A 21779-nucleotide genomic window follows, 5' to 3' on the forward strand; every position below is an offset into this window, starting at 1 on the left:
AAGAATTCATTAAGCTCTTCATCAAGATTTCCCCGTAATTTAACAAAATGTCTGTTCCCCTCCTCCCCTAGCTAGAGCACATCCGGCCTAGAGAGAGGGGAAATATTTTTTTAAAGTTCGGATACCACCAAGTAGTAAAGGAACTTGCATCAAATTGTAGCTTCTAAAAAAAAAATTTCCTAAGAAAATGCCTTATCCAGTAAAACCCCCTTGAAAATAGATTTAAAAACATTATGGTTAATCAAAATTGCATAAGCGACTCCTCTGATCAGCCTTAACAAATGGTCCTATGAATCAGTTTGCTAAAGCGTTCTCCTAGTGTGTCACAGAAGCCCATTACAGGTTCTGAGAAGAATATGGAGAAGAGCTCTCCATTTCAAAATTTCTAATGAATGGTCAACATACTTTAAAGAGGAAAAAAGCCTACCCTAGGTTCCGTTCCCTCTTTTCTATTTTTAGAAATACCCTATTTTCCATACGATCGTCTATATGCACCAATGATGAAAAAGACTGACAAACTAAGTTTGTAAAATTCTCTTTTCATAAGAAGTTTATTTATGCAGTGCTCAGGGTCCTGTACAACAGAGTAAAAACATACATACTGTAATAAACAACAGTTTTGGTTTTAATACAAACATGAAAATCAATGAGAAGTGTTTAAGAAAGCAGTTGTAATGTGGGAAGGGTGGCAGCCAAAAGTGGTCATTCTAAAAACACAATTTAAAGTTATTTTTAAAAATACTGGGATGCATTAAGTTCCCTTCAAAACTAAGTCTTAAGTCCCAACTCACACTCAACGTAGAGCATATGATTCCTGCAGAAAGGCTAGAGAGACCAGCCCGCTAAACTTGCATTACCTACAGAAACAAAAACTCCAGTGATCAGTGAAAGAGATGGGTCAAAGAATAAGGCAGCCTGAAATAATCAGACTGCACGTTACCATTAACGTTCAATTGAACAGCTCTTTAGTTAATCTAGAAATGAAGACAGAAGTCAGTCATCATTCTGTCCCAACCCCTACAAACTTCTAGTACAAATGGAGACCATCCTCTCCACAGCTGTTTGTCCATTTCCTCTCCAGCAGCAACACCAGCCATTTCAAGTCCAAGAGAACAAGAAATCACGGTAGCTTTTGAGCACAATCATCAGCCAAAGACACTGCCACCACAACAATAAAACCCTTAGCAATTGTCAGTGAGATGATTAGCATCTCACATGAAAGGAGAGACCAAATAATTTTCAGCAGCAGTAAAGAGACTTACAATAATCCATAGGATTTATAAATCTGAGGCTGAAAGTCTGATGCTGGCATAAGGCTCTGATGTCAAGGAACATTAGATGTGCCCATCAGCATAGGACCTAGACAACATTAAGTGTTAAAATGGCAAAGTGTTAAAACAGCAGTTCCACCATTTATTGACAGACGAGCTACTGACAAGTCTACACCGAAAGGGTGAAGACTATCTGAAATATTGCAACCAGCCTCAAAAATAAGGTCAACCACAGAATTCTATGATACTCATTAAAGTAAGGGAATTTGAGAACATGCTCAAAAATGGGTTTGTTTCTCTACAAACAAAGTGTTAATCAAAGTGTTAATCAACTGGAAATTTTAGTGGCATTTAGACACTCAGAATGTATAGTAAGCACATTGTTAGTTTTTCGTAACTACTTCAATTCCTCAGTTTTACAAATTTTCTATCCAATTTCAGATTTTTTCCTCCTTAAAGAAAGCTTACATATAGATACATTACTGTATGCATTTACACCACAGTACCTCTTTTGATCATTGTGTTTTCCATAACATTCATACTTAAAAAACACAGTAATTTAATTGTATGATGGAAATATCAACTACCTATTGTACTTCTCCAAGATCTGATGTCCAAATTTAGTGGCACAGAGCCAAGCATACATGCAATTGCAGTGTCTTTAACCTTTTCCTGTCTTACACTTGCATTTTAGGTTTCATATTGCTTACACTGATTTAATTTCTGTGTAGTCTGTATACCCTAGAAGTACAGTGATAACTGTAGTCACAGTAACTATATGAAACTTCCTGAGATTGGGCAATAATGTAGTTGTTCATCGAGTAAAACCAATCATTTTGTGAAAGGAAATCATGCTATAAATTAGGTACATAAACATGTGCAACAACCAGCATAATTTTAAACAGACGGTATTCATGTACAAAGAGTTAGCTCCGAATGCAAAAGAGTAATTTAAGATTTAGAAAATGAGGAGTGAAAAACACAATTCCATCCTTCGGGTTTTATCCACTTGTAAATTAATATTGTTTTCTTTCTCATCTCAAGATGAGTTATCACTTTAAAGACTGCCGACGGGCAATACCCAGTATCATGGTGGACAAGTTAGACTAACCACTTATTTTTCCAATCACTTTGAAAAATATATCTAGCTATGTTAAAGTAGAAGGATGGATGTGAGACAGTCCACATTTACTATTAAGCCAGAAACAAATCATTAAACAGATCTGTTTTGTGTAGGAAAAGAACATTCAGAGCATGCCTTAATCACCTCCCCAATTCTGCCTCAATAATTTCTTGAAGCATACACAAAGTCTTTCTGTAAAAGCATCCTTATCTCAAGAGAGAAGCATTGCTTGGCTGATCTATAGCTCTGTATTAAATACACTTTGAAGCACAAACTGACTAGAAGGCTCTTCAGTAGCTTAACATGATTTTATCCTACAAATACATTTGCGTGTAATCCACCATGGTGCACGTTCACCAAGTCCTCACGCTAAAAAGCCACAAGTAAACCAAAAAAACCCCATCATAAGGTTCTGGTTAGAGGAAAGCTTTATGTATGATTTTAATCATGAACAGAACTCATTGTAATCTGCTAGCTATAAAAAAAAAAGGTTGGTAGCATACAAAATGCATTTTTATAAACCAGTAACTTACACAGTAAAATCTCCTTTTTCCATTTCAGAAAAAAACAGGCAATATTCCTGTTGAGCCCAACTGCATGCTACAGATTTATAAAGTTTAATTACGAATCTGATAGTTCTTAATTCCAGTAACACTTATGAGTGCTACTTTGAGGCCAGACTAGAATAGCACAAATTTGAAGAAAACAAAACTGGTGAGTAAATTCATTAACTTTAAAATCAGCTTTAATTTTACCCTTAAGTGCAGTTGTCAATGTAAACAAAGCATGTTAACAATTCCAGTGAGTTGCAGGACACAGCTGATATTTTCATTTGAATTAAATATACCATGATTCCAATCACTTGACAGCAGGCTTTGAAGTAGATGGCTCTTACTGGCTCCTTTTGTCAGTCTAATTAAGAGTCAGGCTTACAGCCTCTGAACTGAGAGCAATTAGCTACCTAGGAGCTTTACTTGGCTGTTACATTTTATACATCGGAATGTAATAGACTGTGTTTATAGGAATAAATACATAGAATATTTCCACTGAGGACTAAACATCATTTGCATTGATGCACGCTATTAACAGGTTTGGTGCTGCTTGAAATCTGAAATGATCAATACACAGCAGCAAGGCAAATCTCAGTTTAAAAAAGTCTGTTTTCAGAAAGTGTTCATATGTGCAACATTTATTTGCATATGTGAGCAAGTGTGCATGAGAACACACAACTGGAAGCAGTGCAATACATTTTCTTGTCACAATTTAAAACTAGCTACTACATCATGACAGATCCGGAGTCACTGGAGGAGAAAAAGCCGCCCATTGTAATGTTACAAATTTTGAGTAAGTGTCCCTACCCACACCACGGTCTGCTTCTCTAAGAACGGACGACTCATTGTAGCTATCATCTCCTGTTAAACGCATCTAAACGTCTGGAGTATTTAATTAAGCACGCTCAAGTCTAATATGGATAAAGTCATTCCTGGTGGTAAGGATCCTTTATATTAACAGCATACTTCGGTTTTTTAAAAAAATAGAGTCCTTCGAGGATTTTTTTTTTTTAAACTTCAATTGTACTTGTGGATTGTCTAGAATAATGCAACAGGCAGATAAAGGATTTTCTCTGTAGTAGCAGAGGTGGAGCTGCAGAAAGCTTCCTTCTACCTTCTGAAAAGGTATAAGCCTGTACTGCTTACTAAGTGCATTTGTTTGATGTTTTGATGCAATTGTTCTATATGCATCTATAGACATGGATATGCACATGTATCATGTACACATACCTGGACTTTATTAACATTGGCATTTCAGTTTCTTATTTTGATCATAACTTAGTCTTTCTAATTTGAATACATGACAGATACGAACAAAAAGATTGAAGCCTGTCAGCAAAGGTGCTGTATCACAGGTTGCATTTGATCTGTACTCCCTCTGCTAGACAATACACATGCCCAGTGGCAATCTGACAAAAATAAACTTGTTTCATCTCCAAAATTGAAGAGTCAGACAATTACTAAAATAAACAATTTCTTATTCAGATGGTCACAAAGTGACAAGGTGTGTTGAAAATGCTAAGTCCACAGACAGAGGAACTCTCACTCAGAACAGGCACAGTCCAGTTCAGCTGAGCAGAGGCTCAGATTAAGGCCGTGTCCCTCACAGAAGAACACATCGGAAAAAGCTGCTTTTCTTTTGCTGGTCTGGTGTGATTTTGACTCCCTGGTTGCTGCCTTGCGGGCTATTGCCCTCCTGAAGACGCAAAGAATATTAAGTTACTTATTTATACTTAACACCTTCTAGCATTGTTGTATGATCTAGCATCCATACTACATCTATTCATTTTGTCGCATCGCGCCTGCCACATACAAAACCCATTGCTAAAATCAACAGGAGTCTTCACTCTTATTTGAGCCTTACGTCAGCCACTATGAGAAGTCAGAGAACCACATCTGCTACTGTTGGCTGCAACTAACACGCACTGTGCCTAGTTGCCGTCTTTCTATAAACTCAAAGACAGCTGAGATGAAGAAAAAAAAAAAAAAAGTTGCAGGACATGTTTGGCTCTTGCTGAAACACGTAGGAATCGTCAGCAAGACCCAAAACATCACAGCTCTATCAGCACATGGCTGGTTCCACGCAGGTTGAATGCTCAGGAAAAGAGAAGGAATCTTTGTTAGCTTCATTTCGTAAGGAACGAACCAACATCAATATACGTTCACTGGTTGTACAAAAGATAACTTTTGTGAAAGCATCCTGAGAAATGATTTGGTTATCAAGAAGCTAATTAGTTCTTTTCCTATTTTTAAACATAGTAGTTTGAAGACTACCCTGAAGTATGAAGTGGGCCTCCTATAGGTCTAATTTATATGATTCTGTTTTTTAGACTTGCAAGAGCAAGAAATATCATTGAACTACTCTACCACTCACTTGACTGTCAATAAAACAAATAAAAGGCAGTTTTATTTAGAAAACCTCAACTACTGCAGGTAATTCCTGAAATGCAGAGACAATTGTTTGTAAGTCAAGTTCAGAACGTAGCTTGACAAAAGTAAAAATAAATGTCTATAACAGTCAGTGCTTTCCCCATGAAAGAGACCACAAAATGTTTTTCATATCCCGTGAAACAGTACTTGCTGTTTGGCTTTTGGTTGGGTTTTTTCCTATTTAAGTACAGTGTGGACGAAGTAAAAGTTACTCACCAACTTCTTGTCCATTTTTGCTTTGATATCTCTTGCAAGAGTGAAAAACGCCTGTGATGAGTAAAACCATTAAGTGCTACATGTAAGTAAAATCTATTCCAACATTTTTCTTTAGTTATAAGCTGCCTTCCCGAGTTTCTACATATACTGAACTCCTGAAGAACGTCATATTCGCAGGTCCCCCCTCCTTCAGGTTCTAATGCTCCTTTTCTACTCCACTACCTCCTTTCCGAGCCCGAAGACCCCACCAGCACACACCATCCGCAGCGGCATGCCAAGGTTTGGTGCGCCGAAGCGTCGCCCCTTATCGATCACATTTTGAACGCAAAGACATAAGCTGAGTTTTTCAGCGTGCTGCTCTAACACAGTTTGCTGTAGCATCCTTGTATTACACTCCGAGCACCAAATTAAATCATCCAGCAGAATGTGGGTTAGACAATGCCATCATGGAAGGTACTTAACAACCCCCTTAAAGCATCTACAAACTGAGGTTTGCATCCAACCAGGATGGGCAAGTGCTACTGCTTGTTTGCACAAAGACAATAAATATAAGAGAAAGGTTAGAGTACTTACATTCTCTATGTTTATATTTGCTTTTGCACTGGTCTCCATAAACTTAATTCCAAAACTTGCAGCAAGCTGAACAAAAGCAGGTTTCATGTTAGTTGGGTAATTGGGGGAACAGCTGCAAACACAACCCACTGCACAGGATCTGCCCCTCCGGGTGTGACTCACAGCGACTTGGGGATGTCCTCAAGCAGAACAAGTAGCAGAAATCAGGAACTATATCTCATTCCTATTAGCATCTGTTCTTACTGTGTTTTGTTCTTCTGTTTTACACTCCACACACATTTTAATCTGCCCCTTTGTCTTTTTTTTTTCTTGCACGGATATCTTGTCAGTCTTGTAACATCTGCCATGCGTAGCCGTATCTTCTCTACCTTGACTAAGTAATATCTGATGCCAGAAAAGACAATCCTGTCTACCTTCCCTCAGTGGCTTTCAGCCAGACACACACAATTTTCTAAATATCAAGCTCTAGCATGCTTTTTCTTCCTCTCGCTAAGAAAAAATCCATTGTTTTGCACCCAACACATCTTGACCAGATAATCAACAGGAATTCGTAACACAGACTCATCTTTTTACCAGAGTGGGGAAACATATTGCAATTACAGCTTGGGAAACGTTCAACAGTTCTGCTTGGAAATACCGCCGAGGTACCAAAGCAGCGTACAAACAATAACAAATGTAATTTTTACGCTCTGAAAAGCCAAAGTTGAAATACGTTCACTTACCTTCTCCCCTTGCTCTCGAGAAACTTGTCTTTTGTCATTTGCATCACATTTGTTCCCAAGGATCATTTTTTCAACATCTGGAGAGGCGTGCTGAGACAGAAACAGACCAGAAAAAGGGCTTTGCTTTTAGACAAATGTCGTCAAAAAGATGAAGCACACAGCAAGTACGTAACACAGAGATGCTGGCGCTAAGCATCTTCTGCAGGTTTATGGGCTCCCCCCAACCCCTCATCCCAGCCACTCGCCGCAGGCACTGGCAGCCCAGGGCGTCCTGCACAGAGACAGCTCTTAGAGCACTTGTGGTGGCAGGAAAACAATAACTTTTAGATTCCTGCGTCACTAGGAGGACTGTGGTCCCCACAGCTGGCTCTCATGTGCAAGCACAATGAATTACCCTTAACCAAGACGTTCCACAAGTTGTTACTGATTTTCATTCAATTTATTTTCCAAGTACCCTTCAGCACAAGAATTCAAGAGAAACATAACAATTCTGAAGCACTTAGCTTTCAATTACTTTTGGAGAAAGAAATAGCATCTTTAATGTTCAGTAAGCAAATAGAAAAATTACCTCTTCGATATTCCTGACCCAGTTCCGAATATTTTCAAAAGACTTTTCATTGGTGATGTCATAGACTAACATAATGCCCTAAAGATTAAAAAGAAGACAGATTGTTTCAGCCAGTGTCAGTTTACACAGGAGTTAAAGACTCATCTGTAGCAGAAAGGAGTAACTTAACAAAGACTATTTTTAAAACAGTCGGTTCACAGCTCCATGTAACATTTAATCACAGTTTGCCCCTTGCTAGATAAGGTGTGCAGGACACGTGCTTATAGTATGAGTCATGGAGGAAAGGTGCCTCCAGGAGCTCCCACATTGTCCCAGCACTGCTGGAAACAGGAACACCACTGCAAATACTTAGTTAGGCCGAGCTTATGTGGTGGGAGAAAACACAGTTGTGTGTCCGCCACATTAAATCCAGCTGATGTGGCTGCGAAAGACGAAGCACCCAGTTTAGCTTTAGCACGACCTGTATCACTCCTACCATTGCTCCCCTGTAGTAGGCGGTTGTGATGGTTCGAAATCGCTCCTGCCCAGCAGTGTCCCTGGAACAGACAAAACACAGGGCTCACACAGGCCACCTGCATCAGGCTCAAGTCAAAGCCACCAAAAATTTTAAATTGTGTTGAAGCAGTCTTTAGGTGCACTACAGTTATCTTGTCGTTTCTAAGAATCAGAAACTGCTAAAGAGCACAACTGGCGTAAAGCCTCAATGACATCACTGCCCCACACCATGCACACACATTATGGAGGTGGCGTTAGAAGAAAAGTCTTACCATATCTGTAGTTTAATTCTCTTGCCATCTAGTTCTATAGTTCTAATTTTAAAATCAATACCTGAAAAGAGAAGCAACTAAATTACTCATAGGTTCTGCCAAAGACCAAATTAACACTTTTCCCTCTAATTTTACTGCTCAGGTTTCCCGTTCTGAGGAGCAGCCCCAGCAAAGCAGCCCCCCCCCCTCAGCCAGCGACTTCGCAGACGCAGGTGACACCCCGCAGCGAAGCCAAGAGCCACCGCGACACCGGCTGAGCCTACGCCCGTCTCCCTGCGGGGACGCGGTGAGTAAATCAACAGCAGCTGGAGCCGCGGCTGCAGAGCCGGGCTTCGCACCAACGACCAACCCGGCACCGAGCCTCTGCGGCTCCGGAGCCACCCGCGATGGCAGCGAAAACGCCGCCCGAGCCGTAATCAAACTCCTCCGGGCGGAACAAGCCGCTGCCCGGCCGCGCCAGGCGGGACCACCGGCCGGCAGGGCCCGGGCCGGGCCGGTCACCTCGGCTGAGGCGGGCGCAGCCGCCGCCCGACGTCCCTCACCGATGGTGGAAATGAAGGTGGCGTTGAAGGCGTCCTCAGAGAAGCGGAAGAGCGCGCACGTCTTCCCCACACCCGAATCACCGATGAGCAGCAGCTTAAAGAGATAGTCGTACGTCTTCGCCATGTTCGCGGGCACCGCCCCTCCGGCTGCCCCCGCCCCCCGCGCCGCCCCCCGCGCCGCCTCACGGGCCGCGCTCGCCGCCCGTCACCGCCCGCCGCGCGCTTACTGGCTGAGGCCGGCGCGCGTCACCGCGGAGTCCGGCAGGAAGCGCACGCAGCCGGCGCTCCGTTGGCGGGCGGCGCGATTGGCAGCTGGCCGCGCTGCGCGTGCCCGGTCGAGCGTCACTTCCTGCTGCGGGCGGAAGGCGCGTGCAGCGCTGCTTATGCGAGGCGAAGCCGGGCGGTTCAATAGGTACGTCACGGCTCGAACTGCCCGCGGCTTGGCATGGCGCTCCGTGACGTCACCCGAACACAAGGAGTACAAAAAGACCAGGAGGAGACCTCGGTACTGTGAGCAATTGTTTAATATGAAACATCAGTAACAGGCGCACCGCAGAGGGTGACACTACTGCTCGAGTACAGCTTCTACTGGGGCTTATATAAAAATGACTAATCAACTGTGAAAAAAGCTACAGCTGCTACCAATAACCTGCAGAAATGGAAAACAAGGGGGATCACGTGGCCCCGGTGCAGCTCGTGCTCCCCTGCGTGCTGCACGAGTGTTGGCGGCCACTGCCTCCAGGAGCACGCACTGGAGGGGCTCAGGGCCACACTGCGGGCATCAGTGGTGGGAGACTGCCTTCAAGCTACACCCAAAGCCCCGCATATGTCTGGACTGTTCATAACTTAATGGTTTTTCCAGGATACAGAGAGAGAGAGAGAGGACCGATATGTTAAATGCAGAGAAGAGTTTCGGTTTCTGTTGGCCGCAGGGATTTCTTCGCCATTTCATATACAGTTCAGTTCGTTTAGTGTCTGGTCCAGTGTCTGATGCAGCCCCAAGTTCTCCTCTTTTGCTTGAGCAAGTTTTTCTGATGAGAAAGAAGAAAAAACCAAGACTTAACCCACATTATTTTATAGCCTTTTCTCTTTAAATAAACCTGTGATTACTTACCTTCGCGTTCAAGACAACACTGTAACTGCATCTACAAAACAGGGCCAATTTTTTTGGTAATTGCTCCAATTTAGTGAGGTTTCTGGACACGTCTTATGTGTAACGTGACAGTCTTGTGTTCTGATGTAATGTGATTTACAGGACACGTCTGTCAGGAGCTGTCGTTAACCAGCCAGATGGCGCACCACAAGTACACCCCAAACATGCCCAAAGCTTTTCACTGCCGCACACGTCCTTGGGAACATTCAGGTGCCTGCCCACACGCCGGGTCCTGCTGACCTTGGGGACGCCTGCACTGATCTCATCTGCCGTGCCTGGCATGAGGAGCTGAACTAACTTTCAGTGCCATTATACTAGTGTATTTTGGGTGAATTCTAAGGAAATAAAGCCCCAAAGCTGAAAGGTAGAGGTATCTTGTTTTTATTGAGCTGAGTTCTTCCAGAGGAGGCTGAAGGCTCACTGGTGGAAGCTGCAGAGAAGTGACAGGTACAGAAAAGCTTAAGAAATGGAGTGATCAGAGCAGCCCTTGTGCCCCCCCCCATCGGTGCAGCTCACAAAGAGGTCATGTCATTGAGAGCATGGTCAAGCTCCTCACTGATTGCTTTGTACTTCAGCTTCTGAGCGTACAGCTCGTCTAGCGGTCACAAGGGCAGAAGGCACATTTCAGCAAGAAATGCAGAAAAACAGTCCAGAGGAAGAGGTGCGCAGGAGGAGACATGGAGACAGTCGGAAGGCAGCAGCCAAAGCGGTTGGGGAGGAAAACAAAACAAAACAGATGCGTAACTGAGTATCGGTACGAAAGCAAAACATCCACACAGCTGTCAGGTTAGAAGCTTTGTCTAAGTTTCCCTTTTTTTTAATCGCTCAAAAGGATTTTTCGGTAATCAGATTACGTAGGGCTGCCATCTTGTTAGGAACAGAAGGTGCCCTTGAGTCCCTGTATCCGTGAGTTGGCCAGAGTCGGGTTATTGCGACCCAAGTTTTTTTGAAAGAGAACAAACCTCTTTCAGGAAAATGTCCTCTGGCTAGGAGGTGCCATGCAGGACAGACGCATCACGCTGACCTACCAATACACCTGATGAGCACTTCTGTCCCTTCCCAATAAAATCTAATACTCCTAGAATTTTGTTTTCTGATTTGAAATTGGCCACTTCTAAATGAAACGTGAGTCATTTCATACCTTCCAGGTCATCAATAGACTTTTCCAGTTTGGCAACAGTTCTCTCTGCAAATTCAGCACGAGTTTCAGCCTAAAGAAAATAAAGAGAGTAATTGGACACTGTTAAAAAAACTGTGCCCAAAACCAGTTTGGGGATAGATAAACTTACTTCTTTAAGCTTGTCAGAGAGAATCTTGATTTCTTCTTCGTATTTATCTTCCTTCTCTGAGTACTGTGAAAACAATAAACACTCTTTAAGCAACAATAAATGTTTATGAAACCGTGACCTATTTATAACCACTTTTCCTTTCACAGCAGCTGCAAACACCCCTTCCATGACATTTGAGCCTCTGGCCCATTAACCATCATTTTAACACCTGGGATGTCCAAGTTCCTTTGTGCGTCACCTTAGACCTTACTGGGGTTACCTTGTGCAGCACAAAACCAGCTGAAAGTGCAAGAGACGGTGAAGCCTTCCACACCGTGCCAGGCTAGCCAGAAACAATGGTTTTGGGAAATCAGGATGTTTAGCAATTTTCTTTATTAAGAGGACAAAAAGCACAAAAAGAGCGTGAGCAGAAAATGACGAGCAGCCAGTGGTGTACTGGTGTGGGAAACAGAGATTTAGGTGCTGGCTTGAAGCAGTGTTGCAGATAATTATCAGATTACTGACTTGGGTTTGGGCAGAACTGATTCAGTGTTATCAACAGCCTCTGTTAAACAGGCAGGCAGCTAAACCCCTCCACTTTCTTTGTATTTCTGGCATATTCCTATGGATTTTATTGACGAGGTTTGACTTTGCCCCATCCCTTAGTTTACAGCAAGAACCAACCTTTTCAGATTGAGCTTCCAGAGACTTCAGGTTGTTAGTGACATTCTTTAACTCCTCTTCAAGGTCGCTACATTTACTACAGGAAAAAAAAAAAAAGGTATAAATTACTACTGTCCCTGTTATGACTTAATTTAATTTTCAGGAAGTCTAAAAATACAAGAGATGAAGTAATTAAGTCTGAAAGGGGAAAATTGGGTATATAGAGTACAAAGCTTTTCTACACATACAACGTGCCTGCCTACCAGCAGTAGATTTTTCTAAAGAAACAGAGCTTTGACCTTTACTGTATTCTAAACGGCTTCCGTGTATCTGAAGCTACTCACACTTCGGACACCTCTGCACGCTCTTCAGCTCTTTCCAGTTCACCCTCCAAAATAACCAGTTTACGGGCAACCTGTGAAGAGAAAGTAGCTGTATTTCCTACACACTTCTCTGAAAGCACTACGCTCGTGATTTCCTTCTGAGTGATGGAATGAGATTAAAACATACATGTACAGACATGACAGACTCTTTCCCCAAATAAGTTGAATTTTGCCGTGATCTTTGCATTAAATATCTAAGGTGCTGCGAAAGTCGCTATTAAAATTACCCCGTTTGGGGAGTGTTCTAAAGTCGAACAGTCACACAGTGAAAAGCGCACAATGACTAAACTGAAGAGTAACAAAGTTGTTCACAGTTCTCCTGTATGTCGACTCATTTCCTTATCCCTTTTACCTCCTCGTATTTGCGGTCAGCTTCTTCAGCAATATGCTTGGCCTCCTTCAGTTGCATTTCTTGAATTTCCATTTTCTCTTCATCTTTCATTGCTCTGTTCTCAATAACCTTCATTCCTCTGCAGAAGTCAAAGCAAGTGTGTTTAATGTAGAAGCATTTTAGCACTTTTTCAGTATTTGTAACCAAAAAGCGGCCCGTTACGACCATACCATCATGTTCCTCAAGGCTAACAGAATTACTCATTTAAGCTTGTACAAAAGGCACCTATAGTACTGGGTCTCTGACCTGCAGTGCACATTAGCACACTCAGATACTAAATTATATGGGAATATTTTATTCATTTATGTTCAATTTTTTACAGGGGGAAAAAAAAAAGGAAACATACCTCTCGCTCTCATCTGCTGCTTTCTCCGCCTCCTCCAGTTTCTGCAAGGCTGTGGCCAGCCGCTCCTGGGCACGGTCCAACTCTTCTTCCACTAGCTGGATACGTCTGTTCAGAGCTGCCACCTCGCCTTCAGCCTGTAGGAAACACAACCGCCCAGGACGGAGGTTATGGACCAGCTGCTTCCCAGCTGACAAATGTTCTCAACTAATCGGTTTCCTTACAGCTGCAAAGGCTTCTCCTCGGTGTGTGCAGGGGAGCTCTAGGAACCTTTCTGCCTCTGCGTTTTGTTTGTTTAAACTATGGCATCTCAGGAATTTCAAGGTATGGAGTATGTGCTTCTCCTTTCTTTGTTAATGGTACTTATCATTCCTGCCATACAACGGAGGATTCGACACCGGTTGCCAAGAGAGACGTATTTTCAGATCACTGCACAGGGCTGGATCTACCCATAGGATTCCAAAGTTAAAACCCCAACTGTTTCCATAATGGCTCGTTCCAAAAACTTCAGAGTTGATTTCCCTGATCTTGGTTTCATCACAGATTGCAGCAATATCCTGTCACAGCACACTGCTGAAGTTAAAAGCCATCTCGTTATCCATTCTGGGCTCCTGAGCCTGCAAATGCTATATAATCTTTCCGCGGTCAGCTGGGCAGATACAGTTGGCCTCAGCATGGGGGAGTCAGTCGTCTTTGTAACATAAATAGGGCAAAATTAAGTATAGTCTTAAAATAAGTTCACTTTCCTTTTTCATTGCTTCCTATGGTACTTAAGGCATTAGGCAGAAAGTGTTTCTTAATGTCTGTTTATATATAATTGAATAAACTATGCAGTAATTGGAAACACTATTAATGTTTAAAAAACAGACTAGATAATAAATTGAGAGGTTGTTGGGAGAAGAGCTTGCATACAGACAATATGAACCAATTGGTGTCCATAAATCCATTGTGTTTATTAAGATATTGCTCCTTTAATTGCTCGTTATTTGAAGGAAAATAAAGCCCTACTTTAATAACTTCCAGGTTTGCACACTTAATTGTCCCCAAATCTGACCATGATTACGATATGTAAGATTAACTTTAAAAGAAAAAAATCAGTTTTACGGGCTATAGATCCTGGAAAGGCAATTGCTTTATGTTAAGTACTTGGAAAAAAATATTTGGTTTGCTGCAGCTTCTCAAATTTGGTTACTGACTGCTCCTCCTAAGCTGGAGGAAGTGGTTTCCATTCATAGCTGTCCCATCTTGGAAGGATTTCAGTGACTGACCCAAATGGAGACCGACCCAGGATTCCTCTAGTCGTAAATTATCCGCATTTCATTTGTTTTCTACCCAGTCCTATGTGTTTAACTCTTGATTAAAGCATCGATCATGTAGAAAACTGGCATCTGTTATGTGGCAGTCTAAACTCCTTCCACTAGACAGGACACTTTTAAGTCATATTTTAATTAAGTGAGATTCCAAAGCTATGGAGACGGGGCCACGGGGAAGCTGGAGTTAGTCTGGCTCCACCTCTGCCAGCAGCAGCCCGCAGTCCTTATACGGTAAAACTAACTCGCTGACATGTGATAAAATAGCAGGAAGATGCCGGGAAGGCTGATCACACACAAATCTAAGTGAAACCAGCTGTCCAGCCCCGGGAGAGCCGCACACTAGTGGAGAGTTCTCATTTCTCTGTGAAAACCAGGAGGGAAAGTTATTTTCCAGCAGTTCGGACATTTCCCAGCTGTGCTGGAGCCAGCGGTGCGGCGCCGAGAGGCGGGAACTCCCCGCTCGTTGTCATGCAGCGCTTTTTCCTAATTAAACAATCATTTCCTACGAAACTCATAACCGTTTCCCGATGCCGATCGGTGCTCGCAACGCTTTTTCCGAAGGGAACGGCCCCAAAGCGCGATAAGCAGCGGGCGCCTGGGATGAGCCGCCGCCCCGTGCCCGGTGCCCCCGGAGGACGGTGCGGGCGAGGCGCTGCAGCAGCGCCGGCGGTTTCCGCAGGGAGTTTTGCGGAGCGGAGCAGCGAGGGGGACAGCTGAGGAATGAAGGCAGCCGGCGGCCGAGCCGTCCTCCCGGAGCAGGAGAGAGCCAGGCACGCCCCAGCGAGAGAGAGCCAGAGACAGGAAGGAAGGAGCAGGGCAGCCCGGGAGAGAGCGACCGAGAGAGGCGAGCAGGCAGCCCGGGCGGTCTCACTTTCTCCCGCAGGTCCCGTTCCAGGTCCAGCTCCCGCTGGAGGACCTGGGCGCGATCCTCCGCCTCATCCGCCTGTTGCTGCAGGCACTGGATCTTCCTCTTCACCGCTTCCAGGGAGCTCGGTGCGGCCATGGGCGCGGCGCTGGCGGCGGGCAGGGCGCGGAGGTGCTGCACGTGGCGGCGCGCGGCCCCGCGCCTTTCAATGGGCCGATGACGTCACGCCACTGGAGATGGAGGTGGGGGTGGTGACGTAGAGGACTCGGCGCAAGCAGCGCAGGGACAGTCGCGCCGCGGGGCCGCCCCGCCCGGTTCCCTCCCGCCCCCCATCCTGCGGGGGTCCCTGCTGCGGCCCCGGGCCCGCTCCGAGCTGGCCCGGGCGCCGCATCACTCGTGATGCAAAAACGGCTGCAAATCGCCCGGCTGCGGGACTCCCGGGCTTCCCGGGTCAGCCCGGCCACCCTGAGGACCCCAAAGGTGGGGTTCAGCAACGTGCCGCCGGGTCCTGCCCTCCGGTGTGTTACTGTCGTGTCTGAGCCTACGCAGACCAGGGAGAAGCCAAACCTAACCCCTCTGACAGCAAAATGAACGGAGCATGGGGCTGGGGAGCTGGGACTGGATTTTAAGCCTGCTATGTGCTGAGGCCAAACTACATCCTTACGCCACAGCACCTCCCTGCTGCTGTCCCAGCTGCCCTGAAAGAGCACCATTTTGTTTACTTCAATTAAAGGAGATTTCACCTTTCCTAACGAATTCCCACCCACAAACTGCCCCCCCTTTCAGACCCCCCCCCCCCAGGCGCAGTGCTACAAATCCCCCTTTGGGTACCTGTTAAACACCGGGAACGGCTGCATCTGCCATACACCCAGTGCAGAACAGCCAGCCCGAGCTCATTTTGGCAGAGCGGACAGGAGACTTCTGTACCTGGAACTAACGCTGCCTTCCCTATCCCCCAATCAAAGTATTGCAATACAAACATTCTCAGCAGTTCTATCATCAGTGTACTACATACAAAATATACGGAGCATAGTTACAGGCAAATATTAGCTGTAGGTACGTACATCAGTGGCCTTCTTTTCAGCCTGCTCTAGTTTTTCCTGGGCATCTTTGAGAGCCTCCGAGTACTTATCCAGCTCGTCTTCAGTTCCTTTCAACTTTTTCTGCAGAGCTACCAGCTCATCCTCTACCTTTCAAGAGAGAAAAAAAAAAAAAAAAAAAAAAAAAGAACAAACCCAAAGTGAGCATTTTGATCTATTATCAGTTACAGTTCAATATGGTTAAAAACCTCTCTTTACTATTAGGTTTAACCTAACCTAACATACAAAGTCTCAAAAGACCAGATCAAAGTTCTGCTGGGGCAAGTTACTCTAATGACTGGTAGCAGTTGCCAGGAAGAGATCATTAGAAACATATCATCCTTAGAACAACATTTCCTCCCACTGCACACACAGGATCTGGTTTAATAAATAACTTGGTATAAGCCCTTTTTCACCTTATTTCTATTTTGGACTCCACAAGACCCTGCCACAGTTAGTTCTACAGCATAATTACAAATGTTTTAAAATTACGTCCTTGGGTTTGTTCTAACACTATTACCCAATGATTTATTAGGAAACTACTTGATTCCTGTATAGCTAGGAAAAACGAGTGGTCGTTCCCTGATCATCTTTTGCCAAACATGACACTTGGGAAGCAGGGGGAACAGGTCTGGCTCACGACAGACCCTGCCGTCAGCGGGAGCCGGGACTCGATGACCTCCAGATGTCCCTTCCAGCCTCAATTATTTGATAACTAATTGTGGGCCCACAAGGTATCCTACCATGAAGTGCAGACTCTCTCCGCCATACCATATAAATCCATATTGTACGCTAGAATGGCACTATTTATAACCTGCTGGGAGACTGTTCAGTGACAAACTGTCTCATGCTCCCTGAAGAATTTACATTATCAGGAGGCTTGCTGCTGATAAGGGTGGCCTGCAAACCCATCTGCTCCATCATTTCATTTGCAATACAAAACAGCTCAGTCTGCAGAGAAACTGATTTAACCATTTCGCTCTGCCTTCACATAAATATAGTCAATCAGAATAGTTCACTCAAAATACGTTGTGTTTTAGCGCACTGACTTTCTTCATTCTAGCTTCAAAGATAGCTTTACAACATTTTTGGTAGCATGCTATTCTTGAACGTTGTTATGTTGCTATACTTTACCAGATAGTGTAAGAGAACTGAATAGGCTCGCTTGGATGCTTTAACAGAAGGACAGTAAGCAGGATGAAGGAGGTGATGCTTACTTTCTGTATGACATTAAAATAACTACTGGAGTACTGTACCCACATTAAAAAAAAAACCAACCAACCAAACAAACAACCCACAACTGAAAAATTTGAGACAATCCAGAAAACAGGAGTAAGCTCAAAGACTTATTTTTCTCTTTTAGCTTTTTATTGTACATTATCTCCATATAGGTACTTGAAAATTCCCACAAGTGTGTCATCACTCTGTAGGAAATCACCTTTGATAACTAAATGTAAAAGAAGGCCAAGCATTCAGTCACCATTAACTGCTGTGGCTGTTACTGAGTGCAGAAAGATTAGCTGAGGAAACTGTGCCCCAGCAGAACAGCATCTGATCAACACCTCTCAAGCTAGGAAAGAAACAGGGACTGTGTACACGTGGCGATGCATGCAGCTTGCAGAAAGTCACTGTAATAACACAGGACAGACAAGTAGTTTTCCTTATGTTGGGGGTGGAGGGGGAAGACAGTAGCAGCTGACGCTGAAAGTTTAGTTACATCATCCAGAATCTCAAACTGAACTTGAACATATGAAATATTTGGCCAAATAAAGGCTAATAATGTATTAGAGCAGTCTGGAAGATGTAGTAGAAGCAGCCACATTTAAAGAACATAAAAAGAAAAGACATGGTAATATTACAAGAAATAGTGTAAGAAACTTGAGTGTAGTCAACTTACGTTTCAAGATAGTTCTGAAAATACTATAGCTCAAATATGAGGTAGATACCCATAACAAAGAACATTGAAAGGCAAACTAATATGAAAATGTTATCACTAAAATTCAGTTAAAAGAAGAGCTTTCAAATTAAGATATTTCTGATTATTCTTAGCAAAAAAAATAATACAACGTTATCTACTGTTGAGTCACAGCTGGCACCTCAAGGGGCACTCTATATACCAAGGACTAGTCAAGTGAACTTTAATCACTTCAAGGAGAGGCTCAATTAATGTTTAGACATAGCTGATTCTTCAGGAGGTATTAACACTAGTCCTACAGGTGTTCAAGGTATACAAGCTTTGAGTTCGAGTATGTGAGGCCTTTTCCATGGAATCACAAGCACAAAAAAATTAAGGCAATTATGTAAGAGTCAAGAAAACTTAGACAAAGTACTCTTAATAATCTGTGGATAGTGCTAATTTTGCAAAGACTCAGATGGCTAAAAAGAGAAGTTAATACCTAGTCCTGGCTGTATGAGAGTAACATCACAAAAAGGCAAAAGACTTCAAAAGAAGATTAACAGAAAACTCAACTTCAAATTATTTTGCTTGCTGAATCAGAAAGTTGCAACATAGTGTTTTGTTACACTTATTTCCACAGTGCAAACACACAATTTATTGATTTTATTTCTACTTACCTGTTTGCATTTGTCCTCAGCTGCCTTCTTATCTGTCTCAGCCTGCTCTGCTCTGTCAATGGCATTCTCCTTGTCTAACTTCAACATCTGCATCTTTTTCTTGATAGCTTCCATTTTTGCTAAACGATAGGTTGTAGCTGTCACACAACTGAAAGAATTCCAAAGAGTAAAGTTTTAGGTTTTTAACAGCTTGGGCAGAGGAAGAAGTCGTACCCAGCCAAGTCACAGGGAAAATGAGCTCAAGTGGTTGTAGAGAGCTTTAAACCCAGAGACCCCTGGACAAAACCCAGATCTATCGGCCTCTTCTCTGATCTTTCATACACAGTCTTTCTAAGGAATGAGCTGGAACAGACTCACTAGAGGAATCTTCAGCACTCCATCATCTCCTTATTTGGGTCCTGTTTTCTTAAGAGAAAACTGTTTCCATTTTTAAGCTTCTGACAGAAGCAAAAGTGTTGACATATGAACACATGCTTGAAAGAAAGCTTATTAGCACCCCTCCGTGTTTGCAGAGCAATTAAACAGCCCAACAGATCCATGGGAATGACCTGGCTTCTTACAATAATGGCATAAGACTAATGAAGGAAAGGAAAGGATCTTTTTGGATAACTCCAAAATAAATCCATGCATAAAATGGAAAAAAAAAAAAATCTACACTTAAGAGTTAGCTAAATTTATGTTATGGAAAGATGCAGGATATGTTATAAGACAGCAGGGGGGTTTTGCTGTGAAAATAAGCACTGGTGTTAAGGAAGTAGCTATAATCTGCAATAGTATAATACATAACAGAGGTCAGATTTGGATCACAAGTTCAGGCTCAAAGGCCTCCAGTGAGTTTGAGTGCCTGTCTTTGAAATTTCGCTAAGTACTTAGGGAACCAAACAATACACCTGAAGTTGCAGTCTGATAAGCACTGTAAATTATTTCTTCTGCTGTATGAAGCAGTCACCTTCTCTCTGTCAGGCAAGGCAAGAGTAGGCTCTGGGAAGAACATCAGGAACAGCTCCACTGAAGACACCAACAAGTACAGCCAGCAGTGCCAGGATGAGCCCTATTAAACACATCCCCATGTCCCAGCTGCCCTCTCCCATCCCTTCATATGTTCTAGCTTAGCTTTAGCCCATGACACCTACTTTGAGCTGACTGCAGCAAGGCCTTACTCTACTTCCCAGAGGAGACTGAAAGCACTTTACTACAGAGGGGAACCTGCACACCCTCACATTTCCCCACTTCTTTCCCAAACTCAGGTCCCATTAACCACCCCAGGATCCCTTCCTCCCTGAATCTGCCCCTCCTCTACTCCCCACAGCCCCATGCTCCCTCCCAGGCCACACACAGCCCAAACTCTCTGCACACCCTCACAAACCCTGTCAGGCCTTCCCTCAGAAGTGCTCTCAGCATCCCCAGCCATGAGGGGTACCAGAAGACTCAGCACAAGACCCAGGAACTCCCCCATCCTCTGGAGTGAGCTGACACGGCACTGAAAGGCCTTTGGGAGAGACTCCTGAGGAAAAAAATGCCCCTTACTTATTGAAGCTCAACGACAGAATGGACACAAAGGCGGTACCAGCACAGTGCCCATGAGGAGGGCCAGAGCCCCACAAACCACCCCCAAACGAGCACCAGGGCAGTCAGAGCACTCACTAGGCTGCTCAGGCTGCCTTTTGTGAGAGATTCACTACTGTTTCGATTCAAAATAAAACCAACGCTCACACTACTATTACCACCAAGACCTCAACCCCCGACGGCCGCAGCCGCTCCCTGACAGGGGGCTCCGGCCCCCCCATCCCAAGATGGCTGCCAGGAAGCGCCCCGAGGGGCTCTGCTCTGGCGGTGCCAAGATGGCGGCGCGCCCGAGGACTACACTTCCCAGAGGGCTGTGCGCGATCGCCCCGCTGGCGCAGTCCGAGCCGGCCCCTCCTCAGCGCCGGGCCAGGCACACCCATCACCCACTGTCCGTCCGTCCTTCATTAACGGCAATTAAATAACCCCACGTTCAGCCGCTTGGGTTCCCCTCTTCCCCACCCCCATCTATAAAACAATGCTCAGAATTTTTAACAGCTGTAAGTTGAGCGTTTGCAGGGAAACTGGTGCTGGCTCATCCTGACTCAGTGTGCGCCTGTACTCTTCACATCATTAAATGTGCTTTTTTCCTCCAGAATTGGGAATATTTGCCTACTCTCCCACAGCCTGCAGGTACTGTTGCGGCAAGGTGGTCCCATGGGCATTTTGTGTCCAATGATTTGAAAAGTGAAAGATAAAAACACCAAAGTCCTGAGCCTGGGAACAGGTTTAAAGGAGTCGGGGTCAGGCAGTGAATTAACAGTGCTGCTGAACATGCAAAAATGGCATTAAAAACTAATAAACCATGTTAATCACCATCATGGCTTGCACTTTCCTGTACCCTCCTCCGCTGTAGGTTTGCTGGCTCAGCCCTGGCTGAGGGCAGTGGGTTGCTGCAGGGATTTGGGCCGATGGGTGAAGCCCCGAGTGTTGACGTTGGGTGAGTGCCGGTGATCGCAGACTGGTGCTGAAGTGCCCGAGGAGACACGCGGGGACATAAACCTTTAATCTGGCTGCGACCTGGTGGTCCAGCTCACACGCTTCTCCTGGGAGTTCAAACCAGTTGTCCGCATTTTATAGCTCCTTTGGAGCTGCCCATTGCTGGCATCCTGCCTCCAGACCGAACCCTGCATGGGTGTACCTGTTTCACCCTGTCACCTGCCATGAGGGGTAGATGTGCCACAGGCCTTGTTTGTAGCTGTATTTCAGAAGGAGCAGGTTTTGGAGCAGGGCTTTAGAGACACATCGGGTGGGGGAGGAGAGGGAGGGGGGAAGGACTGTGTCAGCCCTGGCTGAGCTGGCACATGTGGGAGCTCGTGTGATGGAGGCAGATGCAAGACCATGCATGCTTCTCCCCAGGACTACAGCTGCATGTAGCCTCAGGTGCGTGTTTTGAGCTGTTTCTATGGCTGCTCTCACAG

General features: G+C 44.5%; 2 protein-coding genes across 5 annotated transcripts; both read right to left on the reverse strand.

The window, feature by feature from the left end:
• Positions 1–523: 523 nt before the first annotated feature.
• On the reverse strand, positions 524–8912 carry RAB8A (RAB8A, member RAS oncogene family). Its single transcript, XM_054805543.1, has 8 exons — positions 8764–8912; positions 8222–8282; positions 7930–7990; positions 7455–7532; positions 6887–6976; positions 6165–6230; positions 5592–5642; positions 524–4641 (listed from the first exon to the last, which is right to left on the reverse strand). Exons 1-8 carry the CDS (start codon positions 8885–8887, stop codon positions 4549–4551), a joined length of 624 nt encoding a protein of 207 aa, XP_054661518.1. The 5' UTR covers positions 8888–8912; the 3' UTR covers positions 524–4548.
• Positions 8913–9269: 357 nt separating this feature from the next.
• TPM4 (tropomyosin 4) lies at positions 9270–19105 on the reverse strand. Of its 4 annotated transcripts, none has more exons than XM_054805393.1 (9): positions 18796–19105; positions 16207–16332; positions 12968–13101; positions 12583–12700; positions 12192–12262; positions 11869–11944; positions 11206–11268; positions 11058–11127; positions 9270–9794 (listed from the first exon to the last, which is right to left on the reverse strand). In XM_054805393.1, the coding sequence occupies exons 1-9, from the start codon at positions 18907–18909 to the stop codon at positions 9712–9714; spliced, it is 855 nt and encodes a 284-aa protein (XP_054661368.1). In that variant the 5' UTR covers positions 18910–19105; the 3' UTR covers positions 9270–9711. The 4 variants fall into 4 exon arrangements, with proteins under 4 accessions (XP_054661368.1, XP_054661370.1, XP_054661367.1 ...); XM_054805392.1 differs by lacking the exon at positions 9270–9794 and adding an exon at positions 10282–10511 and having other exon boundaries at positions 18796–19103; XM_054805395.1 differs by lacking the exons at positions 16207–16332; positions 18796–19105 and adding an exon at positions 15149–15351.
• Between the last annotated feature and the right edge of the window lie 2674 nt (positions 19106–21779).

Source organism: Grus americana, chromosome 28 (assembly GCF_028858705.1).
Source record: "Grus americana isolate bGruAme1 chromosome 28, bGruAme1.mat, whole genome shotgun sequence".
Lineage (NCBI taxonomy): Eukaryota > Metazoa > Chordata > Aves > Gruiformes > Gruidae > Grus > Grus americana.